The sequence below is a fragment of the Phaethon lepturus genome, unplaced genomic scaffold (assembly GCF_000687285.1).
Source record: "Phaethon lepturus isolate BGI_N335 unplaced genomic scaffold, ASM68728v1 scaffold41762, whole genome shotgun sequence".
Lineage (NCBI taxonomy): Eukaryota > Metazoa > Chordata > Aves > Phaethontiformes > Phaethontidae > Phaethon > Phaethon lepturus.
Genome location: NW_010522020.1, coordinates 15,579 through 42,715, shown reverse-complemented (window position 1 = coordinate 42,715; position 27,137 = coordinate 15,579). Strand labels below are relative to the sequence as shown.

The following is a 27,137-nucleotide window of genomic DNA, read 5'->3' as shown; positions in this document are numbered from 1 at the left end:
TTCCCTACATGTTCACAGGGAGCGCGTTTCAGAAAGTACAACTTGGTACACAGAGTGCTACAGCTTCAGCAGACGTCACACAGAAGTAAGCCTACCACCTAACTCGGTACTGGTAATAGTACCAGCCTTCTCTGGTAAGGGAATGAAAATCAGACACCAGTTTGCTTCAAAGAACCACTAATGAGGGAGTCATGGCTGTAGTAATAATGATGTAGATGAAATAAGGAAGAGCACAAGAAATATTAGTCACTAACACACACTGTGAAAACCATTTAGTTCTGCTTGTAAGCTCCCCAAACTCATACTGGCCTGCGCCTCTGTTTTTAAATAAGTAGCTAAATCTGTTTCTGCTGTCTTAAGGCATATTAGGTGGGGTAGTCTATTTAACAGGAGAACTAGAAACTCAATTTCTAGCTTTATTCAACTCCAGAAAATGTTTCTCCTGCTTGAACCAGATAAGCAAATAAGTACAGCATACAAAACTGACTGACGTGCAGTTACTGGATTATGTGCTAAGCTTGGAGACTTACTCAAGTCAAGAGTACTAGTTGAAAATTTACATCTTTTAAGATAACCAGTAAGACTCTTTGAGGCTTGAGCATCAGACGATCTTGGTTCAGGCTGGGAAGTACATGAGTGATTAATTTTGCCTGTTGATTTTTTTTTTTCTTTTTAAAATAACAGTTGCAGGAATTAATTAGAAAAGCTTGGTTGAAATTCTGTTTCCTAGGCTTCATACTGTACTATGTTTGGAAGAGAAGAGAAGGTAGACTTTTCCTCAGTTGCCACCTTCATTACCTCGTGAGTAACTTTACTTCAGGAAGTATGGTGACCTTGTGAACTTGCATCTCATCAGTTCTCTTCAGGGTGGCACATGGTCCATCTGCCCTTTTTGTATTTTCTGCCAGCAAGACATGACCCAGGCCTCCATCTCCAATCCTATAAAACTTATCTGAGCGAAATCCTGCTTCATGAATTCCAAATAAGGCAGCCTGGTTTCTTTTGAACTCATTTTTTTGCTACCTATAAATGAAGCTTAGGAAAATCTGTTCTTCTTGCAACCTAGGAGACCACTTTCCTTTGTGAATTTTTCTTCCCAGTATTAAAAAAAACCCCAACAGGTAGAATAGGGAGCACTTGCCTTTTTCACATTGTTCCACCACAGTGGAGAGAAGAACCTGAAGGTGTGTAGGCAGGTGGACAGACCTCATTTTGATCTCACCTTGCTTTTTTGAGGAAGGAAAAAGGAGGAATCTTTACTTCACACAAGGCCTCCTGGAGGAGAGTCCTCTGACTGGTTTTGTGGGGGTTTTCAGGACATTCACTGTTCCTGTTCTCATGTTTTGTAACTAGAAGGCTGTACCAGACTACCTTCAAGTAATGTTGGAGTTGCTTGGCAGGAGTAAAGACCATCTGACCTTTTATTTTGGACATTTCATGCAGTTAACTAATGTTCTGATTGGGTGTGAAGAAAAATGTTTTTACTTTGTGTAACTAAAACATTACCCATAGCTCTTGTTTCTGTAATTGAGGCCATGCATAGCAATGAGAATGACTGATTGAGAGGTATATCTTACAGTTTTCTTTCATCATTACACTCCTGCCCATTTTTTCCCTTTCTTTTGACAGCAATAAAGTATTAGGTGTGAGCGGGTTAATTTTCTTTTAATTCTGACCTTTTCATGTTCAGCAAAGGTAACATCAAAGAGGCTGTATTGATTTTGCATTATTTCCAATGTCTGATTTGTTTTAATCTCTGTCATTAAAACTAATTTAGATGAGGCTCATTGCCAAGAATATATAATGTACATTTCAGTTAAAATTAGAACAGTCATTTAATTGCAAAATAAAGACTAGGACTTAATATTTGGTGGTTTTTTTTTTTAAATGGGCCTTAAATTTCCTATGTAAAAACCCAAAACGTAGGTATTAACTCTTCTTGGCCCCCACTCATATACAGGATAATTAAAATGCAAGGTGTTCATTTCCCTACTGGTACATTACATTTATACTTCTGCCTATGATACTATACTCTTAAAACTGATACAACCATGAAAGGAAAACAATTTAAAAAAAAAAAACAACAAACAACAAACAAAACAAACCCACAGGTTGGTTAGATTTTGATGTTAATTTAGGTAATTAACTATAGAGACAGCTGAGATTAGCTATTGCTAGGATTATACTTTCAGAGTAGCCTTAAACTTCTTTGCAGCAGTACTTTGTTGTAAATTCGGAAACTTACTTGTGAATAGCTTGCTTTACGGAGTTAATGTGTGAAATCAACTCATAGAATATTGATGTCTGTCTGTTCTGAGTCACTACTTCACTGTTTAAAATCTGAAACCAACTTTTGCAGAGTAAGGTGGTTGCAATGAGATGATGATCTTTGGTGATAAAGAAGGAAATACTCCATTATCTGATCAGATAAAGGTTGGAGATGTGCAGTTTTTCTGGGGTATTACTGGAGGAGGTAGCTGCAAAGTCCCTTATTTCTACTTTTCAGTCCAGAGCAAAGAGCAGTCACGTAGAAGGATTCATCTAGAACATCCTACAATGTAGCGATTAGGTTGGGCAATCTCTTGGGAATTAAAATAATCTGGGCCTCTGACTTTTTCAGCAAGTGCTAAATGAGTAGTTTTGGAATAAGAAATTCCTTCACTACCAGAAAGCTGTAGACAACACTAACATGGTCTAGAAAGTTTGGTGTTATTAAACTATAAAACTTGCTTAAAAACTCACTGATCAAAGAGAAGGAACTCCTACTTTCTCAGTAACAACCCCATTTAAACCTTAAGTAAGTACTGAGCTCCTGAGTCTTGCCAAATCTGAGGCTTTTCTGTCTATGTCAGGCATTTCTGGTTCTCTAAAATACAGTGTGTGGGGAGCTGGAGCTTCCAGGTGTCAGGCAGCAGCTGGGAGGTTTTGTGTAGTAAGCTGTAAGGGGTTTATGGCCTTTTTTTGTATTACCTTTTATGGTTTCACTTGTCACTTGGTTGACAAAATCTTACATTGTCAAGTTAAAGAACTTGGTGTGAACTTTGTGTATCAAATATGAGCATGCTGATAAATTGCAAAAGTAATTTGTATTGGTATTGCACAGTTTGCATTTGATAATTGTACACTTGTCACTTCATGCTTTCCTCAACGTTGGAAGAATCTAAGGGATCAAATGGCAACAGGTCTCACAGGCGCAGGCCAGAACTGACCTTCTTTCTGTGCTGAGAGACTCTTTATCATAAAAGAACACTTGGAGTGGTGGTCTTCTAAAACTGTTTTTAATTTTTATTTTGTTAGGAGTATTTTTTTGTGGGAATGTTCGTGGTGTTCTCACACGCAACCCTAATGATTACTTGGTGCTTACTGAGGGGTTTTTGTTTGGCTTCTCCTTTCTAAAGGAAAATGGGTTGCCTAAGAGACTGTGGAGTCTCCATCTGTGGAGAGATTTACAATCTGACTGGGTCCTGGGCAGCCTCCTCTGGCTGACTGTGCTTGTGCAGGAGGGTTGGACTAGGTGATCTTGAGAGGTCCCTTCTGACTTCAACCATTCTGTGATTTTGTGAAAAGTACAGGTAAGCAGACATTCACAATTAAGCTTGTGGTTACAGCCAGGCTTTTAAAGGGTATTTCTAGCAAAGCAAAAGTTTGCCGCTAATTTTACATAATTGTTTGGGATATGCAAAAGTACTGGTTTCAGTAGTGTCTTGATCTCAGTAATATGTCTTCACCATTTTCTTCTCCTGGATACAGTAGGACATTTTCCAGCTTATGCACAGATAGGGAAACTAAAATTTTAGAGAACTGCATTTTTAACTGATAACATGGGCTAGACAGGACTGTCCAGTAGGGACTAGGCTGACTGCTAGGTATATAAAACTATTAATTTATCAGGAAGAAATAAGGACATGTATGTTATTAGGGTTGACCATTTGTCATGTTTTCTTTATAGAAGATAACCTGACAAAAGAATGGCCACTACATACACAAATTTATCTTGAGGAGATGTCCTGGAATGAAGGTATGAGTGCCTTATTACTTGTTCCCAGTGCCTTTCATTGTCTGCATCTTACAGCAATATGTTGTCTCATTGCAAGTTCTACTTTTTTTTTTTTATATTTTCCTCAGATTTAGCTGTCCTGTTCTCTGTAGCTACCTGACTTGGAACTTAACTTAGTGATACTTATTTTGTGTTCCTTTTTCATCTCTCTCCCCCTCCCTCCCCACTTGGGCATGGAGAGCTTGGAGTACCACTTTTCACCTGGCTTTCTCCATGTGCTGTAACTGACTATTTAGATTTCCACATTCTCCCCAAGTCTCTCATGCATCTTGTTCTTTCTGTGATGGTAGAATGCAAGTGTTTTCATACAGATTTTCTTCATCTGAAAGTATGTTACTTCTCTCCTTTATATTACTCTAGCTTTTATCATTTATTTGCTTTTTGGATGAGTGGATGATTTTTTTTACTGTGTTTTTTGGGTTTTTTTTTTAAGCTAGGGGAGTCCTGTCTGCTCTACTTCCTTCTGTTTTATGTTTGTTTCCTAGGTTAGCTGTCTGTTATGGAACCATCCTTAATCTGTCATATGTACAACTAATATGTCTTAGCTTGTTCTTAATTGGTCTCTAAAGATCTTGGTATGTTGTCAGAATCAAGTTCTCATTCAGAAATACTCAGTGACATAGTCCTTTTAACATCTGTCTGTTTCCTGGATGTGCACCTTTTTTATCTGCTCTTTTATAGAGACTACACTGACCCTGGCTGTTTGGCATAAAATGCCTCATAGTCACTGAAACACATTTTAACAGTATCATTTTTTGAGCAACAAATAGTACGGGTAGCTACACGGTAGCACAGGTACTGATACAGCAGTGGGAGGTCACACACAAATTATGTTTTGTTATTAAGAGCAGCTTTGTGAAGACAATCCAAAATAAATTCTTGATTCTTCTCAAGCACTAAAGGCTTTTCTGTTTTCTTTTTTTGGCAGATGAACAATGTTATACTCTCTCATGCCGATGTGGTGGGAATTACACTGTCTTCAAGAGTGAAACCAAAGATGTGTCTTTGGTCTGTTGTGACACATGTTCACTTGTTGTTGAGATTCTTCAATGATTGTTTCAACCAAGCACATTGAGTTACAAACTTTAAAAAAAACTAGACAAACGGGGGACAGCATCTGCTAAGAAATATGTTAAATAAGAAGGGCACTACAAGAACAAGTTCAGTCAGACTTAAAAAAGGAAGTGTGCCCATTTGCTAACATAGCTCTGTAGACATGAGGGGTTTTTTTCCCTTCCACAGCTAAAGAGCTAGTTATTAAAAACTGCTGGAACAGAACACTAAGTTCTGTACAACTGGAATGTATCTCATGATCTAAATGACATTTCTTTCCCAGCAAACAGCACAGTAATTTCTTTCAATCTCAGTCTATATCAACTATACCTTGGGCCCTACCTCTCAGGTTAAATCCTTTTAACAGCTCAGATGACAGAATTTAATCAGGAGGCATACAGGTGAGAATGCTTTGAAGATAATGAAGAGTAAGGTGTATTAATGGGCAACAGGAACATTTTCTATTTCTATGCTAAATTTTTAACTTCATTAAATCCTCAAAAGGACTTGAGCCTTGAAAAGAGGTAGCAGAGACTCTCAGATGTAACAGGCTGGTTGTTTCAGTACCAAGTGGCAGGTACAGTGCCCATGCACTGGGCTGTAACAGCGCATCTACACTCATGTTTCAGCTGGGAGCAGGAGCCCACTTTTGAATAGACTGTCTCCATCTGAACACAAATGCAGTCTTCATTCCTTAGATGAAAACTAACCAAGAAGCTGTGCGCTGGGCCCTGCTGGGCATACAGCCCACTGGGCCAAACTAGAGCCAGTTTAAGGAAAACCCTACAAAACACGTATAAGTGACTAGCAGATCTGGGACCCCACTATTACTGTTTTCAGTTCCAATCCTTCCATCCCACACTACTTGCTAATGTAGGCATAGCCGATGTGTGGCAACGTAATAGTGCGTTGTTCCTTTTTCATCCCTTGTTAACAGTCAATGTTAACCTTGGCAAGTAGTAAAAACCAAAACTTTCCCATAAATCCAGGCACTTACTGTGAATAGCCAGAGGAAGCAGAGTAAGAGGCCTATCATTTTAGTTGATGATAGCAGTGTATAGTAGTTCCCACTTTCAAGTTTGATATAATCTCAGAGACATGTTTGTCAAGTAATACTTTTATTCTAAACAAAAATAGTTCCACTGATTTTAGTAGAAAATACTCTGAATGCTGGCAATAGTAACTTAAATTTTTCAATCAAGAAATCTATGGCCATTGGGGCTTGCACGTAGAAATCCAAAGTCATTCAGAGGCCATATCTGTAAAATAAAATACAGTTGCAAGAGATTTTAATCACTCAAAGTTCAGTATTTTCATTTGTTAGTGTTGTAATTGTTCCAAACTGCATAATTTTTTAGCTCGTTGGTTGACAGGGTATATGAACTTTTCTCACCTCATTCTTTTACTGGGAGTAATAAATACTATATAGCAGGCGGAATCATCATTCTGTAGTGGCTAGAAACAACACTGATTTATAGACAGCATGCTTGGCTATAGAGAGTCTCACAAATTACTTTTTTCTTTCAGCCTTGGAAATAAATGCATTCCTAGAAAATATCTTTCAAATTCAAAGTTTTCTAGCTTATAAACCTCTTAACGTATATATTTTTTGATCCATCTAAGAAAGAATACTGTGAAAGTAGTTCTGTGAGGTGTACATTTGTATTTTCAAGATGGGCATTTGAACTGCAAACAAACACCAAACCTCAGGAAAAAAATCCACAGGCTTATAGGTAAGCTTATACCGTGCCAATAGATATAAAGGGGCTCTCAGGCAAGGGCTTCTCTCAGAAGGGGACTACTGTGTGGAAAAAGGAGCATAAATCATGACCAAGTACAAGCACAAGTGTCATAGAGTGATGCTCACCCAGTACAAACAACTTTCTCTCCAGAAGTTAACCATATAGCTGTTCATATTACTGAATGCTCCCAGGATTACTTTCCTCTGAATGTTCACTAATTATATGTAGGCTGGTCTTGGATGCAAAAAAAAGTAATATGGAATGAAGGACATTCTTTTACACTTTGTCCTTTGTGTCCCTTGACTGCCTGCGTCTCTTCGCAACGTGTTCTTTCAAAGATGGCACAAGGGGATCAGCAGGAAGAAGGGGAAGAGTTGATGTTGAAGAATGAATGCCTTCTGTGGCTCTAATCCCATAAAAATCTCACAGCCACTGCTCAAGATGAAGCGACCTAGACAGAAAACGATGATGCACTACCTTGTTCCCAAAAGCATCTGTCGGTATGACATTTGTTTTGTTCATTTTTCCGTAGAATTTGATCTTAAGGAAGGTATGCAGTCACCTTCCAGGAACAGCAGCTTACTCTTTAAATGAGTTCATGGAACATCCACAGCACAGAAGGAAACTTTGCTGCTTCCTGTGTGGAGTGAAAAAGTAATTTTCTCCATTTGAAAGAACAAGCACAGTGCCAAGGTTCAATATTTCAAACCGTGTGATTCATCCCCAGCACTAAAGACGATGACAGAAGAAGCAGACTGAGTAGCAAGATGTAGCATCACCTTAATACTAGCCTGGGACCATGGTCTTGCTAGAAGCTCCCTAGACTTGCCTTTGTCAGGCCCCTTGCAGCACTGTGCTATGTTGCCATCAGTCGGATTGTGCCTGGGCCCTTGGGAAGACAGAAGGATGAGTCATTCCCAGGACCTCCAGTTCTGTGGAACTGAAGAAAGCTCAAAGCTCTCTTGTGCAAGTATCTTAAAATACATGGTCTTTTTTGGTATGTGCAGTTAGGAAGGAACATGAGGAACATCTGTCGATATGCAGAAATACACAGAGGCAGCATCCTGTCTCTGTATGCGTATTAGCCAGTGAGCTCTTTTAAGTTCCACACAAATATACAGAGATATGAAGCAACAACAGAAGGGTATTTGTGATCTTGGTTAGACACAAAGCTATGGAATTCAAGGCCCTCCAGAGGGCCTATGCTGGCTGCAGGCTGTCACATCTATCTTTGTTTCCTCAAAGGCAAATGGGAGTAAATGGGAATAGGAATATCCCATATTGCAAATCTAAGCTGATCTGAGGAAAAGTCCAGAGAAGGAAGTTTCTTAGGCTATTCACTACATCACAAATCTAATTTCAGGCAACTTAAATCACACCTATTGCAACTTGACTTTCTTTCAGTGAAAATAACCACACTTGTTTTAAATACCATTTTGACCATTTAGTTTCAAATTCATCACAGTAATCTTAGTGGTAGAGTTAGAATGAAGATCGTGTTTTACCTAGTCCGCATGCAGGAGAGAGTGTCAGAAACAATACTCATGGTTGGAAAAGAGATGGAACAAGCCTTCTATGTGAAACAAGGACATGCCACTGTGTGTAGTAATTCCCAAGTCTTTTAAAGTTATGACAGAAGTTGACTGTGACTTTGACTTGTTCGTTCAAACTGGCTAGTCCAATTAGCAGCTATTTCCCCTTGCCCTCTTTGGTTCGGCCTACATAGATTTGCTCTGATGGATGGGGCGTAAATGGGGCTAAGCAGCCCTTTTGAAGATACACTACAGGTCTATTTTTGACATGGAGCCTAAGTCCAGGGAGTGCACAGGTTATCCTACCTAGGACAGGATGATGCATGAGTTCTGTCAAGTGGGACTCCCTAGGCTTTTACTGAATTTGCAGCTACTTTGATTTCAGTGACCTTTTTACAGAATGAAATTATCTCTCAGAGTGGCAGTTGATTTGTTGGCAGTGAGGAAAATGGGGAAAATATGATCAAGTATCATTATTTCTGTATGGGTTAAAAATGCGCACACCAACGTTGACTGAGAATCTCAGGTCTAAACTTCACAGATCAGCTACAGAGAGAATTAACATATATGTTTTGTCAAGAATAGGTTGCCTAAGCAGACTTGGTACAAGCTCTCTTTCTCCTGTTGAAATCCATTATTTCCAAATTAGATTTGTTTGGGTTTTTTTTTTTTTTATCCATTACTAAAAATGTAACTTAGCATTCAAAGGCTCTGTTACATCTGCTTCTCCAAAATTCACTGTAAGGTAAAGCCGCATAAGCTTTCCTTCTCAGGGCAGTAAAAGATTTTTCATGAAAAGAGACGACATTAAAAATAGACGACTACATTAAAAAGCATATATAGGTTTCTTGGCCAGTGGTCTACTAATTAGCTACCAGCATGTAGACTAGCTGTATTCTGTTGCCTTTCACTGTAATGTTCAACAGCAAGACCACTGCATTCTAATATGAATTACTATAAACAATACAAACTATAAACACTCATTGGAAGAATAAACTCATTTTCGCTTTTGATAGGCACCACATACTTCAATCTCATTAAAATGTTAATAAGCACTACCCTATGCACCATCGTAAACCAATGCTATAAAATTTGGTTAAATAATTATTTTGATTAAGCATCAAGTGATTGCATACTATCTTTCTAAACAGACAGGATTCTGGAGTCCTAAAGTACTTCTTCAATATATAATTTCTCTGTGTAAGTTCCATTCATTTTACAGAGTTTACTGCTTGTTGAATTTAGGGTTCAGTCCTGTTAGTCACTTCATTAAAGTCTCTCAGACATCTTCCTTCTTGGGGTACAAGCTGGATGCAAGCTTACTGCTGTAGAGGGATACTGTGAATAATTATGGCTGTCCACATACACAAGTTCTTAACATTATTTGCTAAGTCTCAAAGTAGTAAACGGCAGTTTTTCTACACTAGTACATCAGTTAGAGAATTTTTTTTTTTCCTCAGTTGGATTATTAATACCACATTCTTATTAAGAGGGCTGTCAGCATATTCGCATCATTTGTATTATTATATATATTATATATTTGTATTATAGCAGTTAATAATCCAAGCTAAAACTTGGGTCATAAAAATAGCCCTATTTAGAACTGGCATTTTGTCTTCTGGTGTACCTGGTAAGGCAGACACCACAGAGAAGGAGCAGAGAGCGCTTCATAATAAACACTAGGGAGAACTCAAAGCAAATGCTATCCAGAAAGAACAGAGGTCAGGCTAAACTAGGTGGTGGGGCTGAAGGGGACATGTTATTTGAGGCTCAGTAAGCAATTAGTGATTATGGTCAATAGCTGCAAGGTTTTTTGAGAAGTACTAAGATGCATTCATAAAAACTGTGAATTAAATATATAAAACTTTGTTAGATTGGAAAGATCTAATCTTCCCTGTGCATGTAATACAGCTGTGCTAAATTATATTTTGCAGGTGTGTTGCAATGTATGGAGAACAGTTCTCAAAACCATTTTTTATTGTTTGGAATGGCATCATTTTAAATCTAGCTTTCTAGCAGCTGGTGCGTAAGCCTATAATATGTACTCCCTTGTTTCTTAAACTTTTTATGGAGAGGAAATTGTCTTAGTTTCTTCTTTTTGGTAAATGAGTAAATTAGTAATGCAGATAATGTCAAAAAGTAATTCAGCGTGAAATAAAGCTGTAGAATTGTTGAAACAGAAGGAGAAGGAACAAACATGGTTTATACAATAGTAATTCAAAGCTTTTTTTTTTTAATAAAAAAGTAGCAGACAATTACGGTGGCACAGATTTGACTTTACTGTTAAGGCTTTTTCACAGACTTAGTTTAAGCAGCAGCAAGACCAGTCTACATGTCTAAAGTATGTATGCAAGTAAGATAACCTTTTCCTCCATCTTTGCTTTTTGAACTATGGAACTATGCTTCTCAAATTACAACAACAGTGAAATACGGAGCTGCTCTTTTCTACCATTTTGCGGAGGCAAGAATCAAATTAAGGATGGAATGTATATCCATGCCGGGGTGTGGGTTGGTGTATGTTTGTGGTCTTTATCAGGTTTGGATTTGGTTGCAAAATAATTCCTTCAGTTTTCAGAGGCAGTGGCTGCCCAAAGAGTGCTGCTCAAAAAACAAGTCCTCCCTCAAAAAAATCCCCCACCAGTGTTGAATTATCTTTTTACAGCAAGAGGCAGCATGTTCAAGCTTTCCTTTACATTTGTTTTGGCCAGACAGTTAAGGAGGCAAGTTTTAATACCTAACACCCAGTTATTAAAAATGTATTAAAGCAACTATTTTTAGATACTGTAAATATATATACCTTAAAACAAATGCGTCCTCTTATCAGGCCGTAAGGAACAGGTCCATAGCACCTGGAATCTGTAGAATTCCTGAGATTATCACCTTCTAACCAAACATGTCCTTTAGGCACCTACGATAAAGCAAGATTGAAATGTAAAAAGAAAATAGAATGGTATTAAGCATAGCTTGCCTTACAATATATTTTCTGATTTCTGTGTTCCGTATTTCATGACTGTATAATGAACTAATTTTTTATTGAATCTAGTAAGACTCAGTGCCAGATTTGGGGGGATGAGGAGGAGTGCTCCGAAGTATCTGTTCTATCATGTGCTCAAAAAACAATGGTTTGCAACAAAAAATCCAAAATGAAGATGTAAGAGGTTAGACCAATGTGACAGGGTCATTAATTTAATAGACTTCAAAAGAGGTCATTAGGATGTTGACTGAAAATCTGCCCTCCTGTCGCAGTAACAGCATGAACAGGGCAGCCACACACTCATCAACATCCTGGGGCCAGCACCAAGGCTAGACCTGTTAGTAGATTCATGATGAACTAACTGGTAATTGATTGTGACATCAATTACGAATAATCTCATCATTTTATCGGAGTAGGCTTGTCAAAGTTCTAATTAAGATCACAGTTCATTCTATGTGCAGGCAGAATCCACAACACATTATATTGCAATAATGATGATCACAAAACAGCAAATCCCTTTTTATAATTTGAAAATTAATGATGGTGACCTTATACTATATGACAAAGACCTTTCATTGCCTATATATATTATGCATTAACTATATTACATACCATAGATTCACAGCATTCCTGACTCGATGACAAAATAAGAAATAGCAACATAGCTGTATTATCAGACTTATAGTAGTAACTTTTTCATATATGAAAGTTGTATTATACTCTCATTATACTATAATAAGTATACTTTTTTATATATACACACTTTATACTATAATAAGCATACTTTATACACTTATACTATAAGAGTATAAAGCTTTCATATATTAAAAAGTTACTGCTGTAAGTCTTAAACTAAGATTTCCACTTGGAATATACAACACTATTTCAATATGCTTTTTTAAAAACATTTCAGATATAAATGACCTCTTACAAGTTACCACATAAAATACTTTAACAAAGTCTTTTTTATGAAATAAAACTATTTTTCTAATCTGCTTTTGTTTCTAAAATTCTAAACCAGGCTGAAAAGTTAAAAGTAGCAACACACTCTCAATCTATATTTAATGTGGACTTTAAGTTAACATACATTTTTCCAAAACCAAATATGCTCTTGAAACATTACTATGCCCACGATTCAGGAGGGGAAAAAAAACATACAGAAACAAATTTAAAAAAAAACAACACCCTACTTCACATGAAACTCAGAGTTTGAGCAGTATAAACGTGATGTTTTAGAAATAAACCACATGGACTCATAAATGCAGTAGTCTACATACACAAAATTCAAGGATAACAGACTAGATAAAATAAAATAACACTCTAGCAGTAAAGTCTGGATGTAAACCATTAAGAATAAAACCAGGTCTCCCGGGTAAACATTTGAGGAGAATGCAGTTGAAGTGTAACTGTTGGCACTGATAGGCATCTGGCCAGGTAATGCTTAGTGGGAACCTTGTCTTTAAATAAGTCTTTTAGGCTCTTGCTTAGTCATGCTCCTGCCTGCCTGTTACCAGGCTAGGCTCCGAGCACAGCACGCTGCCCGAGAGCCCCTTCGTTGAGCTGTGAAAATGTATAAGCTATGGATTGAGAACCAATAGTTTGTCTCTGACAGTGCCAAAAAGAGAAAGCGTCATGGAAAGCACATGTGAGCCTGCCCCATCTTCTCCCAGCTGCCCCCGGCGTTTCTCCGGTATCCAGGATGGGTGCATTAGGCACGCCAGAGGGCATCCATCCCTGCTCGTCATTTTAGATTCTATATGTGGAGCTGTAGACCAGGAATACATCTAAACCCTTTTGAAACCTACTGATACTGTCTCCTTCCAGTCTCCTGTGCAAAGGAGTGCTGCCTTGTTTGTTTTAAACTGATCTGCTAGTTCTATTGAGGTCCTTTACTTCTTGTTCTCCCAGTCCTTCAATACAGGAATTCCATATTCAGCTTGTCTGCCACCTTGGTTATTTTGTAGGATTATCAGATTGCTGGCATGTGCATGGAGGAGCTTTCTCTGGGAAGGCCAGTTGGTTTCAGCTGGATGGCTTTGGCCCTCCTGCTACACAAGCAGCTTTTCAAAGGAAATAACCAACATAAGTCAATTTAAAACAATTAATGTAAAAAATGAAAAAATTCTACCGAGAGTCAAATGACCTGTGTAGAATATACATCTCATCACATGGGGACAGATGTTTTTGATAGGTCTCCATTTGAGAATGTACTGATGTTCCCATTTTCCTCAAAAATTCTGTGGTATACAGGTTATTTAGAACATCCTGCAGCAATTGTCAGGTTAGTTGGATATTCACTTACCCACTGTGTCCCCACCTAAAGCGTTCACTGTGTCCGTATCTTAGACATGAGCTTGTTTTTCAGGTGCATAGCACAATGCAAAGCAGCATTCTGACCTTTCTGGTGCAAACTCTCCTGTCCAGCATCTACCAGAACTACAAACCATACACCAAACTACTCTCATTTTGAAAGACTATCTCCCCAAATATACAAAAAGAAGCAGCATTAATTGCTAGGAAGGAAGATTTTTTTTTTTTTTAAATTAAATAAAAAAAGCAAATCCATGGTAACATTTCACATTTCTGAAAAAGTGTCACTTCTTGCAATGTGCTGCTGTTTCACACACAGGACACTACCAGCTCTCCTTCTACCTTACCGGCTCCCACACTTTCTCACTTTCCCCAGTTTGTAGGCAGAACATGAAGCTCATCTGTTACTATGTGAAACAAGGACCCACTCATAACACATGTATATCCAAACACTTTTAGACCTTCCCATCTTTCTTCCATGCTCAAAAAGTAAAAAAAAAAAAGTGCTTTTCCTACCTGTGGCATATCACTTACTACTTCTAATCCTACTAATAATTACTTGTCTAGGCAAGATGTTCATAGTTTGCATTCCAGATAGAACCTTTGCAATAAAGTATATTCCTATATCCTGAAATTCATCACTTACGGTAACATTCATAGTTCTTCATGGAAGGTATGACAGGAGATACATTTAGGTACATCTAAATTTGTCACTAAGAGTACTGTCACAATGTATGATTCATCTAGAGATAATGTAGTATAATACCTTTGTATGGTGCCTGTCCATCATCTAGGCACTTCACTACAACCTAGAATTAAGACAAGCAATAAAAATCACATGAATTACATGAAAACATAAAACCAAATACCAGTGACAGGCCATAATCATTTATTTATAATTAAAAAAAAATTTGTTTACACCCCTTTGAAATAAAGGCTAAAGCCAGAATCTTTCATGGGTTTATGCACCAAGCGATTTCTGGAGTGGATCACTGATTTTAGTGGGATTACTCACACTGAATAAAGTTAACGCTGAGTATCAACCTTTGCAGAATCAGTACCCAATCTGAAACACCTCAAAGCTATGCAAGTACAGTAGCTGGGAGCAAGATACATTTTTAATCAAAGGAAAAAAAAAAGTATTAAAAACTTGTAGTAAGAATCTATTAATTACACACCAATAGGTTACTACTGCCAAAACACTCAATGGGAGTCTCTCAATGGGAGACTCACTTGCTTGACAATTCACAATGTTGCATTTTGGTTATCTATAGGCCATGGACCTCTTAGACAAAATTAATTGTATCTAAGAAGTAGAAGTGAAATCAGTTACCGTTACTACACATAGCAAGACTGTGAATACAATAATTTTTTTTGAAAAAAATATTGACAGAAGTGCCAAAAGCATTTACTTTAGCTGGGCAGCATTTCAATTCTCCCTTACACATAGGCCAGAACTAAGATGTGAAAGTCTCACAAGCTCAACAACTGAATTTTCACAACACTAACTTGTGGGTCATATGCAAAACCAGCAATTCCACAGCAGCACAGGTTCATGCGGAAACACGCTGCCTCTGATCATCTGCAGGCTACTTGCATTGCCTCAGCAACCCTTATGCTGATTTTGTGCAGATTATCTCGGGGTTTATTTCCAAGGAACAGCAGTTCTCAGGCAGAACCGGTTATCTGAGGTGCAGCTCATATGCATGAGAATACAGGACACTGATCAGACACATGACTCTTCCCCCTTCTGCCTTCCAAGGCTCTGAGGGCTCTAGTACAGGAGCAGATAGAGCAGAAGAGCAAGATTATCATTTCGTACAGCTGAGCTTGTACCAGTAGCTTATTCTGCCTCAGCTCAGATAAATGAGTATCTTTCACTGCCACAAATAGGCTAAATTTGTAGGGCTGTTGTCATTTACTGAGTGGTATAGTTACAGTGGCAAAACTGAAGTGGCAAAACTTGCCAGGTACTGGCAAGATTATTTTACATAAATGCGCAAGGGCAGGGTGATCAACAAAGAATTACATTCTTTGGGTCTTTTTACATGATGCCAAACTGCGAGTAATCTCACTAACTTCAAACCCAAGAGATGAGATGCCTGCACTCTTAGTATGCGTTCACTGGCATACTAGAAAACTAACATACTGCAGCGAGATTAACAGGCTAAGTTATCTGCCTCAAAAATACCCCCAAACCCTACTAAATGAAAATAGGCTTTTGTGGTTTGAGTTGTTTTGGTGGGGGGTTTTTTTGGTTTGTGATTGAGGGTACTAAAGATGGAGAAATAGGGATTTTTAATAAGTAACCAGAGAATTATAAACATGAATCTCTTGCAGTCTCCCCTTTTGGAATTGCAAGCAGTCTGTGTCAAAGAACATCAGCATGTACAATCATCTGGGAGTAGATGAAGTTTGAACTTTCATAAGGTCACAGGTATTCACATCACCTCCAGCAATATCAAAGTTTCAAACTTAAGAACTAAATCATTCCCATCTTTTCTTTTCAGTTCAGAGGCTTCCTTCTTGAGCTATGATAAGAACTAATCTCAGTGCTGGACAAAAGAATAAAGTCTGCAAGTTCTCATCTATCCCTACTAAGGTCTATTTAAGTGCCTCCTACTTTGGTACAAGCAACAAATGTAATTGCTTCATGGCCTGCGGGTGTTCATTTAACAAAAGAAGCTTTTGTGAATAAACCACAGGTGTTACCTTTCTTGATTAAAGTGAAATATGATGAAAGAATCTACAATATCAAATGACAAATTTACTAAATACTGATTAAATTGCCTTATTTAAGTAAATTGCATCTAGTTAGGATAAAATATACACCACAGAAATGCATGAGGGTTTTTTATCACTCTATACTTCGAGTCTCACAAAACTGTTCCTTAATCCTTTATTTATTAATTCAGAACCAAGAGTGAATAATGCCTAGCAGATACTCTTTTTTAATGATCCAGTTGCTCTAGGCACCATTTCTGTAGGCTTATCATAAACACTGTTCATATTAAGGCTGCCATCTATATAAAACCCAACAACATTAATTAGCTCAATATTTTCAAAGTCAGCATAAGCATTTGCATTTCCTTTTTTTGTGCTGAAAAAAGCTACGAAATGGTAGCGACCACACTGGAACTTCAACGCTATAAGCAGATCTTAAATCAACATCTCTTAAATATCACTAAAAGGCTGAATTACCTGGAATTTAGTAGTTCTTAAAAGAATGTAACGGAATGAATTTACCCTAAATTCATAGGTAGTTCCAAACAGTTTAGCATTTTCCTTTTACTTACTGAACAGTTTAAGCCACTTATGAATAAGACATAATGTACTTGGCCCAGTTTGTTTAAATACATATATGAAAAAGAATACCTTATGACCTTCGTCCAGATTATTATGAGAAAATGAAACACTAACAGGTTTTCATACAGAAATTAAATTCACTGGGATGAAATATTTATATTTTGAATTCATTCTCTATAGTAAGTCATTGGTTGTTTTAATAGAAAATTTATGAAAAGGTAAGATGACTTGTCTATCTTTAAGTTTTGAAATTAATTATTAACCAATATTAAAATCACATCACCTTCAATGGTAGCAATGTTAAGTCATATACCACAAGGAAACAGATCTATTAACTTAGGTTTGAATTTGTAAGGCATTTTTCTTTGTCATGCGAGCATACCAGGTGAGTGGTGTTGTTTAATAAAAACTCAGGGAAGCTGTACAGTAATCTGTCGAATATTCACTGGTTATTTGAATGTTTGTTTGGTTTTTATCCATTGTTGCTCCTTTTAATCTTTGTGTAATGCACAAATAGCTACTTGCTGTTCCTGAGCTTGCTTACTTGGAACTTAAAACCGTTGGATCACCACACTCACTGCTTTATGGGAAAGGTCACAGAATTCTCACATCAGAAATACCTATGCCAGTCAAATGACAACAAGATACACCTTCTCTCAGTATCCCTTTTTGGCTATTGCAATAGTTTCCAACTGTGTTAAATTAAATAATTCAAACACATGCATGCATTGTTTACTTTACTTCTATAAATATTCTCATTTAATATTCAGATCCAGAGCATATTGTTCAATATGGTGATCTGAATCAGCCTGAAAACCTATACATCCAATTTTTAAAATCTCTTACTGCAACTCTAAATTTAAATTACTAGCCATCATTCCTTTTCTAAAAATATTATCAGAGTTAAAGTTAATTTTACATTAACTTAAAATAAAAACTATGAGCAATATTACTGTCATGAAGAATAATGCCCAGATTATTATTATTTTTAATCCACTACAGTTTTGAAATTTTCATATTTTACAAATGTGCATAGGCCAAAACTTTCAAAAATTAATCTCCTAGCTACATTTAGGAACTCCTGAAATTCTGACTATTTTGTGATACGTCAGTCCAGACTATTACTAGCTTTCTTGATTTATAGAAGATCGATACTTTGGAAGACAATATTGATTAGAAGTCCAACAAAGATTACTTAGCAGTTTGCAGAGACTTTTCTCACAGCAGTCATTAAGAAGGATTTGATTCTTTTCTTCTCCAGAGAACAGATGATGTAACAGGGTCACCCTAAAGTATAGGTTTGAAAACAAAAACCCGACAGGTTCAAATCCCAACTGGAACTTACTGGTTAAACACAAAAACCCATTACCATCACTGGTATGGTCTGGACAAAGGCATACCTGTACAGAGGGATCTAGTTATAAGCCTGGTGGCAACAACAGCCAGTAAATACTCCGAGCAGGGTTAAGGCATCTTAAAAGTATCATCTGCCAGCTCCTTCAGAGTGACCTGAATCTCTGCTAACCAGTCTAAGGCCTCAACTCTGCACGATCTCATCATTTAAGACAGTCAGAAGTCCTTAGCTAGTGTATATAGAGGAGGAAAAAATGCAATAGGTCCTTCCTTCAGACATGAAGCTGATGTAGACAGACTAACACTTGTGCTCAAAATCTTCAGTGGGTCCTTAAGTAGTTGTTTCATCATCTTGAGCGGCTTCCTAGGAGTTACTACTGAACTTGGAGCAGGGGAATAATGGCATCATAAAATCATAAAAAAAGGTTCAAACTGATCTGACTGGTACAGCCAAGACTGTGTTTCACAGTGGAAAAGCATCTAGTACTATAAATTCAGAAATGAGTGATCTTGAAACCACTTTCCCTCAAATCAATGAGGAGATTTCTTTATGGTTTTCCTTCAGGAACGACTTGGCTGAACCAAAGAACCAGGGCAACATGTCAGAGCCTGGGCAGTGCTCTCCCCCACCCCGGTGTAGCTGGCCCGCACTCAAGACCAGCTGATACCGCGCAGCTGTCTCATCTTGGTTCAGACCAAGCTGTTTGAAAAAGAGATGTAAGAGACCTCGGTGGGAGCTCATTCAGGAGCTGCATTTCAGCTGAGCCTCTTGCTGCCAGCCTCTACCTGAGCTACAGCGCAGGTGTGCCCATGTCTGGCCACCCACCTCCCTGGCCCCACAGACATGAGGATAAGCTATGGTGGACAGTACCAGTGCTGTTGTGACAAGTTATGCCACTTGTATGTTCTTGAAATACCAAAAACAAAACTGCAAAGGTAAAAAGACCAATCCACTTGAGCTGAAGAAACCCTGGAAATATTAGGAATTAGATTAATAAAATTCTTTTTGCTTCTTTTCCCTTGAATAATTTAGTTTTGACAAATCAGAATTTTTATTTAAAATTACTTCTTAGAAGATTCAAGATTAGCTCTTAAGAGTTCATTAGTCATGAACTCTCTGTGCGGGGATATAGAAGGATCTGCAAACTCAACAAATATGCCAAATCAATTCTCTTTCCCCACCAGACATTTAGCATAGCTGCTGCTTAAAATTATGGCATAACTTTCCCTCAAGGCTCTAGAACAGTAGAGCTAAGGAGAAGAAAGAGTAGGATATTTCCTTTCTCCTGACCAGCAACTATAAAAACTGATTACTGAAATACTAAACCATAAGTGTAAACGAGCTACTACAAGATACTAAGGACAAAGGAAAAAGGAACTAGTGTTTTGAGAACTTTAGCTGGTATTCAGGAATTTTAAAGAGACTATCCAGTGGTATTGAGCACTCTGAAATATCAAACCTCTCTTCAGTGTCTTACATTGTGCATCCAAAATCTGTAGTACTGTCTAGTGATTAAGATACTGTGCTGTTTACATTAACATGACCTTATTCTTAGTACTCACATAATGTTCTTACTGCATTTGACAAGGACTGTTTAAGAGTTAATAGCGCTGTGTAAGACCACTTCTCTGATGTGCAAACACAGTAAGATGCATTATCTTCGGAACTGTGTTAGCTCTAGGGTTAACCACAGGATGAAGAGATGCCATCTCCGCAATGAACCTCATTTTAGCACAAGGTAAACACACTTCCCCCACATCAGCTAGTCTCACAGCATTAGTGGTGTGTCGTGATTGATTACCAGCAGAGTGTTGCTGAGATATGGATTTGTATCTCAGCTTTTTATCACTATGACTTGCAAAAGGCAGTTCCTTATTTACAGACTCTAGCTGTATTAAGTGACATTATTAGGTACTATTTTGTTTAAGTGACACAAAGGCTTAGCATATTGGTGGTTTATGACATACAAGCTGTTTTAATCTGATGATTTACCCCTCACTTTTTCAATCTGTAAATAGGAGCTGCAGCACAAGAACATATGGTACTAAAGAAATTAAAGCTAAAGTAAATGGCATTAAAACAAATTCAAATATAACAATAGGATACTCAATCTGAATTATAAACCTGGATCAGTATTAAGACATTTAAAATAGGAAATAAAAACCTAAATATGAAAATTAACCTTTCAGGTGTTTTTTTTTTTTAAGACCACTTCAGGGGTTTACTGTGATTGAGTAATTTCCTTATTAACCCTCATTATTTAGATCTTACAGTTAAATAAATAAATCAGTAAACACCTATTTTAATAATTGAAACTAGGTCTGAATATCACATTACTAAAAATTAGTTGTTTACCTTTTTAACTTTTGGGTTCATACCACATTGCTTCTGACACAGTAAAAATGCATGATGCCTAATGCTCATATTCCATACCAAAAATCAATAAAAAGGCAATGAAAAAGTACATTTTCCTAACTTTGTAACACTGTAGCAGCTTGCTCAAAGGAATTTCATTCTCCTTTTCGTGTAAATAGGAAGATTCCCCTCATTATTATTCTGTAGATAAACTCCAACCTCTAGCATAAGAAGCATCATGTACCATAAAGGGTCCAAAGTAAAGACATTCCTAATATACTTAAATTATAACTTAAGCATGTGGTTAAATTATACCAATCCATTTGATACATGGGATTAGCTCCATCAGCTTGTAATCCAACAATGACTCCAGCAAAGACAGTTTTTTGGTACAGGCCTACATTTAGTGCACTCTGACAAAAATAATTTTTCTCATATGATGTATTGCTTCAGCTAAGTACAGCAGCAAAAGTATTTTTATACCACTGTGAAGACTTTCACATACTGCCACTGCTATACTGCATTTCTACTCAACTGAAATACCTCTTTTCAAAACAACTTAATTTACTTATGGGGTTGGTTTTTTTTTTTTCATTTTTCATTATAGCTTGGAAGGTTGGTTGGGGTTTATTTCCCTTTAATCTACAGGTATCTACTTGGTTGCTTGCAGCAATAAATTATCTCATCTGTGTAATTTTACAGACAGCATTTTTCTGTAATTTTACAGACTGTTTTTCTTTTCAAGTGAGTTTTCCATTCTCCTATCTCTACATATATAAACCATCCTGAGAAGTATATTCACGAGTGAAACAGGATTGGAAGCAGGATCTGATTTTAGCATTCTCTTAGACTTCAGAATAAGAATCATGTATGATAGTGCTTCTAAGCACAAAAATCCCTAACTTAAAATCTGTAAAATACACCAACATGGACACAGTCAATGCAGGCTAAGCACAATTCCTACTAACGTGACTATAAGGATTCTCCTTTTGGGGTGTCAAGAGAAGCAGCTGCTTAGAGGCGGTTTCACTCTTGGCTGTGTTAAGTATGTTGTACTGCCGTTATTCTGACATCTCCAGTAACTGGCGAACTCATACCACCTACCCAAACACCAGCAAAGAATGGAGCCGAGGTCTCAACTACCTAATCTGGTAGTATTTCTGCATTTACTGTACTGCAGTAAGTTTACAAACATGAGAGCAACTATTCACTGTCAGTCCCCAAAACAGGAGACAAGTTCTCCAAGGAAAGCTGAGCAGTTCACTGTAATAAAAACAAACAACCCTCTGACCTTACCCACTTAGAGTCACTGCATTCAAGTATCACTCAGACTTCTCATTTTAAAAAAAGCAATTAGTAGCCTAATATAAACAACAAAACTGATGACAGTTTCTAGGCTTTGCTCACTTAAAGAGTGCCTGCAATTGTACCTTCCTCTGGCAGCTAGACACCACAGGCAGCACTTCTGGCCTTTGGGATGCTAGGCAAGGCCTTTCCTCAAAGAGTTTCAACAATCCGCCCCCCCAAAAAACCCCAACTCGGGTTAATTCTTCTCAAGGAATTATCAATAAAGCAAATGGCCAGTTCTCTATATATCTGCTGCGGTTACTTGCTTTGAAGAATTTTGTGGTGCATAGCATAGTGATTCACTAAAATAGGGAATCTGATTAGACTAACGCAGACGCAGATCGCTTTTTCCCTCCCCAACAAGAACAATTTACTTCATGACTAATCCAATGTAAATTATGAGTGTAAAGTGCAGATATCTATATTGAAAATACACTCTTTGGTAAATGAAGTATCTCCTGAACAGATGGAAGGATCTACCTCTTCAACAACCGCCAGAGATAGGAGGAAACAAATGAAAGCATTTCCATTTAGATCCTTTCTCCCTCTAGATACAGGTTATGATGTGAGAAGAAAGCTTGTCTTGTCACTTTGCTGTATTTCCATGCATTAGCCTTTATGAAAAATATACATGGGAAAACAGGAAATGGACTCTGCATTCCTCATCCTCTCATTCTCCTTACATTTTATATGAAAATTGAAGACAAGAAATCTTACACCTAGGGCAGAAATTGTTCTGCTGGACAATCGATTACCTCAGGGTTTCCAGAAAGGCTGACATCCTGTTAAATACAAACCTTTCCTGAACTTCCTTTTCAAGACTCAGACAAGTAAGGAAGAAGATGCTCAGAGAAACTGTTTGCGTCTTCTATCAGTGTACACAGAATTCAGGTTCCCATTTCGGGTCATACCGCTTTGGGAAATTCGTATTTCACCTAAAATTACTACTCCCATAGGGGAGAGAAAATTTCTTCAACTTGGTAAGAAAGGTGGGTTGGGTTTCTTTTGTTTGGTTTGCTTTTTTCCTTGGTTAAATGGTAACACAATTTGATTTCCTTCTTTCTGTCCTCAAGCAACAGAAGTGTAAACAAGCTCCAGTGGTACTGGCACTTGATGACAAGGGCAGATTAGAGGCAGGTGCCTGAAATGTTTTGCCTCAACACTGGAGTGGAAGAAACAACAAATTCAGCCCCTCAGAACAGTATGATTCATATCCTTGCTTTCTGGTTCTAGGTCTTGACTAAATCCAGACACCAAATCTAGACACAATGTTGACAAGAATTTTGTCATTCATTTTAGTAGGGACTTTACATAGTAAAGTCAAGGATTTTAGTAAAGACGCTATTTCAGCTGCTTAATCCAAATGAAGCAACAGTACCTGGAGGCATGCTGGTGAAATTGGCTGTTGTTATGGTAGCTAAGCTCTTAAAAGATTTATCTATCACAAACTGTAGCTGGCTGGAAGGAATGTTCCATAAAATTCTCCACCTTCACAGCACAGGACTTCAGCTATGGGCCAGATGGCAATTCTTCTTATTCTGATGAAATGGGTGTAAGACAGCAACAGAATATCTCTTTCATGATTCAGAACACCCATGCAAAATGTGATGTCTCCACAAGGTGCTGAACAGAGGTAATGGTCAAACATGCTTTTGGGGGAAAAAAACACACCCTACATTTTTTCTGTGATCATAATTCGTGATTATTTTTCTAATGATAGTTTAAAAAGAAGTTGCTGCAAATATTTTGTCACAAATCTTTCCAAATCTCTATTAAGTCTATCTGCATAAGGACAAGTGAGCATTAAGAATATTTTTTTTTCTTTATTTCATCTTGTTACCAGACTTTTTGGACAAATTAGGAAAATTGCTGCTTTTCCAACCATACTCAGAAAAATTAAAATATTGTTACATTGAAATATTAGAGATACACTGAAGTATAATTTTGAAAGCAAAATCCTAAAAGCTATTGCAGAGACAAAATTTTCACTTCTTAGTGTTTAAAATACAGAAACAGTTTTGCCTTAAGACCAAGCCCTTGAGTCTGCCATCTGTACTGCATTTTATGCAAAAAATTTTAGAGTGTTCTTCCACGGAAGAAGACCTACACAAAGGGCAAAGCAAAAGTATCATCTGTCTACACTTCCTACAGAGACAAAAGACACTGAGAAAGACAGCTTGCAATAAACACATTTTACCAATTATGACATTTTACTCTACATATACAAGAGGAAAGGATAATTTATTAATGTCGTACTTCATGATTTATGATGATACTCAAATATTGCAAATTCTTTATAGACTACCAGGCCTACATAAGTAATCATTAATTTACAAAGAAACTAATACTTACATAGCTGTGACTCTTAAGGAAATCTGAAGGGTTGCTTGTGCAGACCTTATCCCCTTCCAAGCCAATTACTCTTTTACAGATATTTGATTTGGGGTCATTTGGGCTTTTCACAATTACAATATCTCCTCTGAGAGGAAAAAACAAACAAAAACAGAAGAACTCTAAGTACAAACTATTTGGCTGAATACATGTGCATCAATGTGTATACTCCAAAAACACTCACATACATTAAAGAAACTTCTGGTCAAAATTCTTGTCTACAAGTTTGGTTTCTTCAGTTTTACTCAGTGCTCAGGGTGTAATTTTACAGACAGTTGAAGTACATTTGGCAAGATTCTTTGTTATTTAGACCATTTATAAAACATCTAAGACTACATTTTAATTGACAATGCTCTGATGAAATTAATACTATTTAACTTGATCCCGTTGCTACATATATACAGAACAGAACATACTCTGTGTTCCTAAACATTATTGTGCAAATGTTGTTCTTCCAGTGAAGCTTCAAACATCTAATCTGAGTTTGTAAGGCCTTATATTACTTTTGCTTCCTGATTGAGTATGCAGATTAGATTGTACAGTGAAACAGTCCACAATAAAACAGGCAAGGGCCTTGAGCCTACTCTGCTCTGCAACACAGTAATAAAATGACGTTTGTTCAATGGTACTTATACCATTTGGTCACCTTTCCTAACAACCTGAGCACAGCAATACCTACAGCTTGGTTTTCAAGTAAGACAAAACTGCTCAGAGGACAAGTTACATTCACACAACAGAACTGTTTTAGGAAAAATGAAAATGGGAATTTTCCCACTTTTGGGACAAAGCTGTACAAGTAACAGACTATATCCTAAATGAATTCTGACAAGTTGTTCAATAGACCATATGTGCTGATTACTTTAACTTTCATCAGACACAATGAGAGGAGATTTATGAAAAACTAAAATTTAGAAGCAGAAGACTATATGAAAAATAAGGGGCAGAGAGAAAGTGGTTATCGACAAGCTCTGGCAAACTGTATGTAAAATCGAGTCTCAACAAAGGAGCATACTTTCGAATGCAATAAAAGTGGCGGCTAAGGTTCTCCGAAAAGACAATATCAGAATTTTGAATGGTTGGTTCCATTGAAGGTCCAGAACACTGCAAATTAAAAATAAATGAGAAAATATTACTATTTCCAAACACTTTTGTTTAAAACACATTATATTCAAATTATTTGCTAATAAATTAGAAAAGGTATAATGTAAACGACTGAAAAAGTGCAATCCTCCAAGGAACATCTGATACAACTAAAAGGTGAGGACAGCTTCCAGAGTGCCTCCAATTGTTACAGCTCCTTGTTTGCTCAGGGTTGGCCCAGACCTGCACGAGGTGCTACGAGCCCCTCCGGAGCCATTTCAGCACCTCATCCGCAGGAAATTATTCGGAGCAGCACTCGGCGCTCTGCCACCCTACCCCTTTCTTCAGCCTCTGTAAAAGAGAATCACCACAGAAGCTGCAAGGGCAGCTCACAGCCAAAATCCACCACGTCCAGCAGCACTACCTGCTAGGTTTAGAAGCTGGGGAGGAAGCATAAAACGGCCAGGAATCTGCCCTGAGTTGGCAACAAAGAGTATTTTCTATGGCATTATTAGTGACTGCAGTCCTTCTAGAAGAACGTACTCTCTGCAAAATGCTTAATCGTAGTTTCCCATTTGCTTCAGTGATACCTCAAGCAGTAACTTAGCAAAAATTAAAAGTGCCCAAAGTAGAAATAACTTTCGTAAAGGCTGGGCCTGTGTTGAAAAAAACAGGTATTTACTAAACACACTTTGAAAAAGCTTTAAAAAAAATGAAAGAACCTCAAATATTGGCATTATCACATATAACAATTTCAGTATTATAGTTCTACATTCTTTTAAGTGTCGTGAAAGTGAAAAGTTACCACAACAATTCCTCCAAGGTACTCAAAGGCACAATGTGCTATGCATCCATATTGCACAGTATACCCAAGAAATCGAAAGGTTTTTCCTAGGGCATTGCGAAGCATGGTAGTGTTACGTCCTTCAGCTGGTTCTAGTCTATAGTAAAACAGAAGAATATCATTCATTTGATAACAAACAATATTTACAAAACTATCTTTTGTGTTTAACAACTGATAGACACTATTTTTTAAAAAACAGTGAGTAAAACCAACAAGTTATCAGATAGATCTGAGGCGATGAATGTAGTACTATGCAGACCCTTCCACATGTACAATCAATCGATCCCTCTCACCAGCTTATTACTGAGATTCAGTTGAGTAGTAGCTGAAGTAAAAAAAGCCACCTGTGCCAAACAAAATTGATAGGAAAGAACGGTGTCAGTACTCTCCAGTGACTCAGCTGGGCTGCTTCTACCAGAGAATGCAGATAGGCTTACCTGCCACATGTCTAAATACCTGCAATCGTTAGGAGAACATCCTCCCCTCCACTTGGCATGGCTGAATGGAATCTGGAAAGCTGTAATCGTGCCTTTAAATGCAGGCTTTAACTTCCTGACCGGACCACGTATTGTAACTCGGATGCAGTTATTTATTAAATAACACTTGATAAAGTTTTCTAATCAGATGAAGGCAGTGCAACTTAAATCACCGTTTTTCTTCAAGCACTAGTATTTAAAACTGAACACTCAACAGCAAAACAGAGAAGCATCAAACCATCTGAAGTGATCTGAAGATACTTCATAACTGAAGTTACATTCCCAGAAAACTGCGGTAATCAAGTAGTCAACCAAA

At 37.5% G+C, this 27,137-nt stretch overlaps 2 protein-coding genes across 2 annotated transcripts in view; one reads left to right on the top strand and one right to left on the bottom strand.

Annotated features, from left to right (window-relative positions):
• DNAJC24 (DnaJ (Hsp40) homolog, subfamily C, member 24) overlaps positions 1 to 5,110 on the top strand; it is a 35,389-nt gene extending 30,279 nt beyond the window's left edge. The window contains exons 3-4 of the mRNA XM_010281697.1: positions 3,950 to 4,018; positions 4,986 to 5,110. Coding sequence (XP_010279999.1) covers positions 3,950 to 4,018; positions 4,986 to 5,110 — 194 coding nt within the window. The remainder of the gene's footprint in view (positions 1 to 3,949; positions 4,019 to 4,985) is intronic.
• Positions 5,111 to 6,215: 1,105 nt separating this feature from the next.
• Positions 6,216 to 26,439, bottom strand: IMMP1L (IMP1 inner mitochondrial membrane peptidase-like (S. cerevisiae)). The gene is made up of 5 exons (XM_010281696.1): positions 26,307 to 26,439; positions 25,434 to 25,522; positions 24,383 to 24,509; positions 11,182 to 11,292; positions 6,216 to 6,369 (listed from the first exon to the last, which is right to left on the bottom strand). The coding sequence occupies exons 1-5, from the start codon at positions 26,409 to 26,411 to the stop codon at positions 6,304 to 6,306; spliced, it is 498 nt and encodes a 165-aa protein (XP_010279998.1). The 5' UTR covers positions 26,412 to 26,439; the 3' UTR covers positions 6,216 to 6,303.
• Between the last annotated feature and the right edge of the window lie 698 nt (positions 26,440 to 27,137).

What these genes read in the sequence shown, in the direction of transcription:
- IMMP1L (XM_010281696.1), bottom strand. Translation starts at nt 26,411, where the DNA reads ATGCTTCGCAATGCCCTAGGAAAAACCTTTCGATTTCTTGGGTATACT. An exon ending in CACTTTTATTGCATTCGAAA is followed by an intron (nt 24,510 to 25,433) that starts GTATGCTCCTTT and finishes TTTTCCTCTCAG; the next exon opens with AGGAGATATTGTAATTGTGA. An exon ending in TCCTTAAGAGTCACAGCTAT is followed by an intron (nt 11,293 to 24,382) that starts GTAAGTATTAGT and finishes GCTTTATCGTAG; the next exon opens with GTGCCTAAAGGACATGTTTG.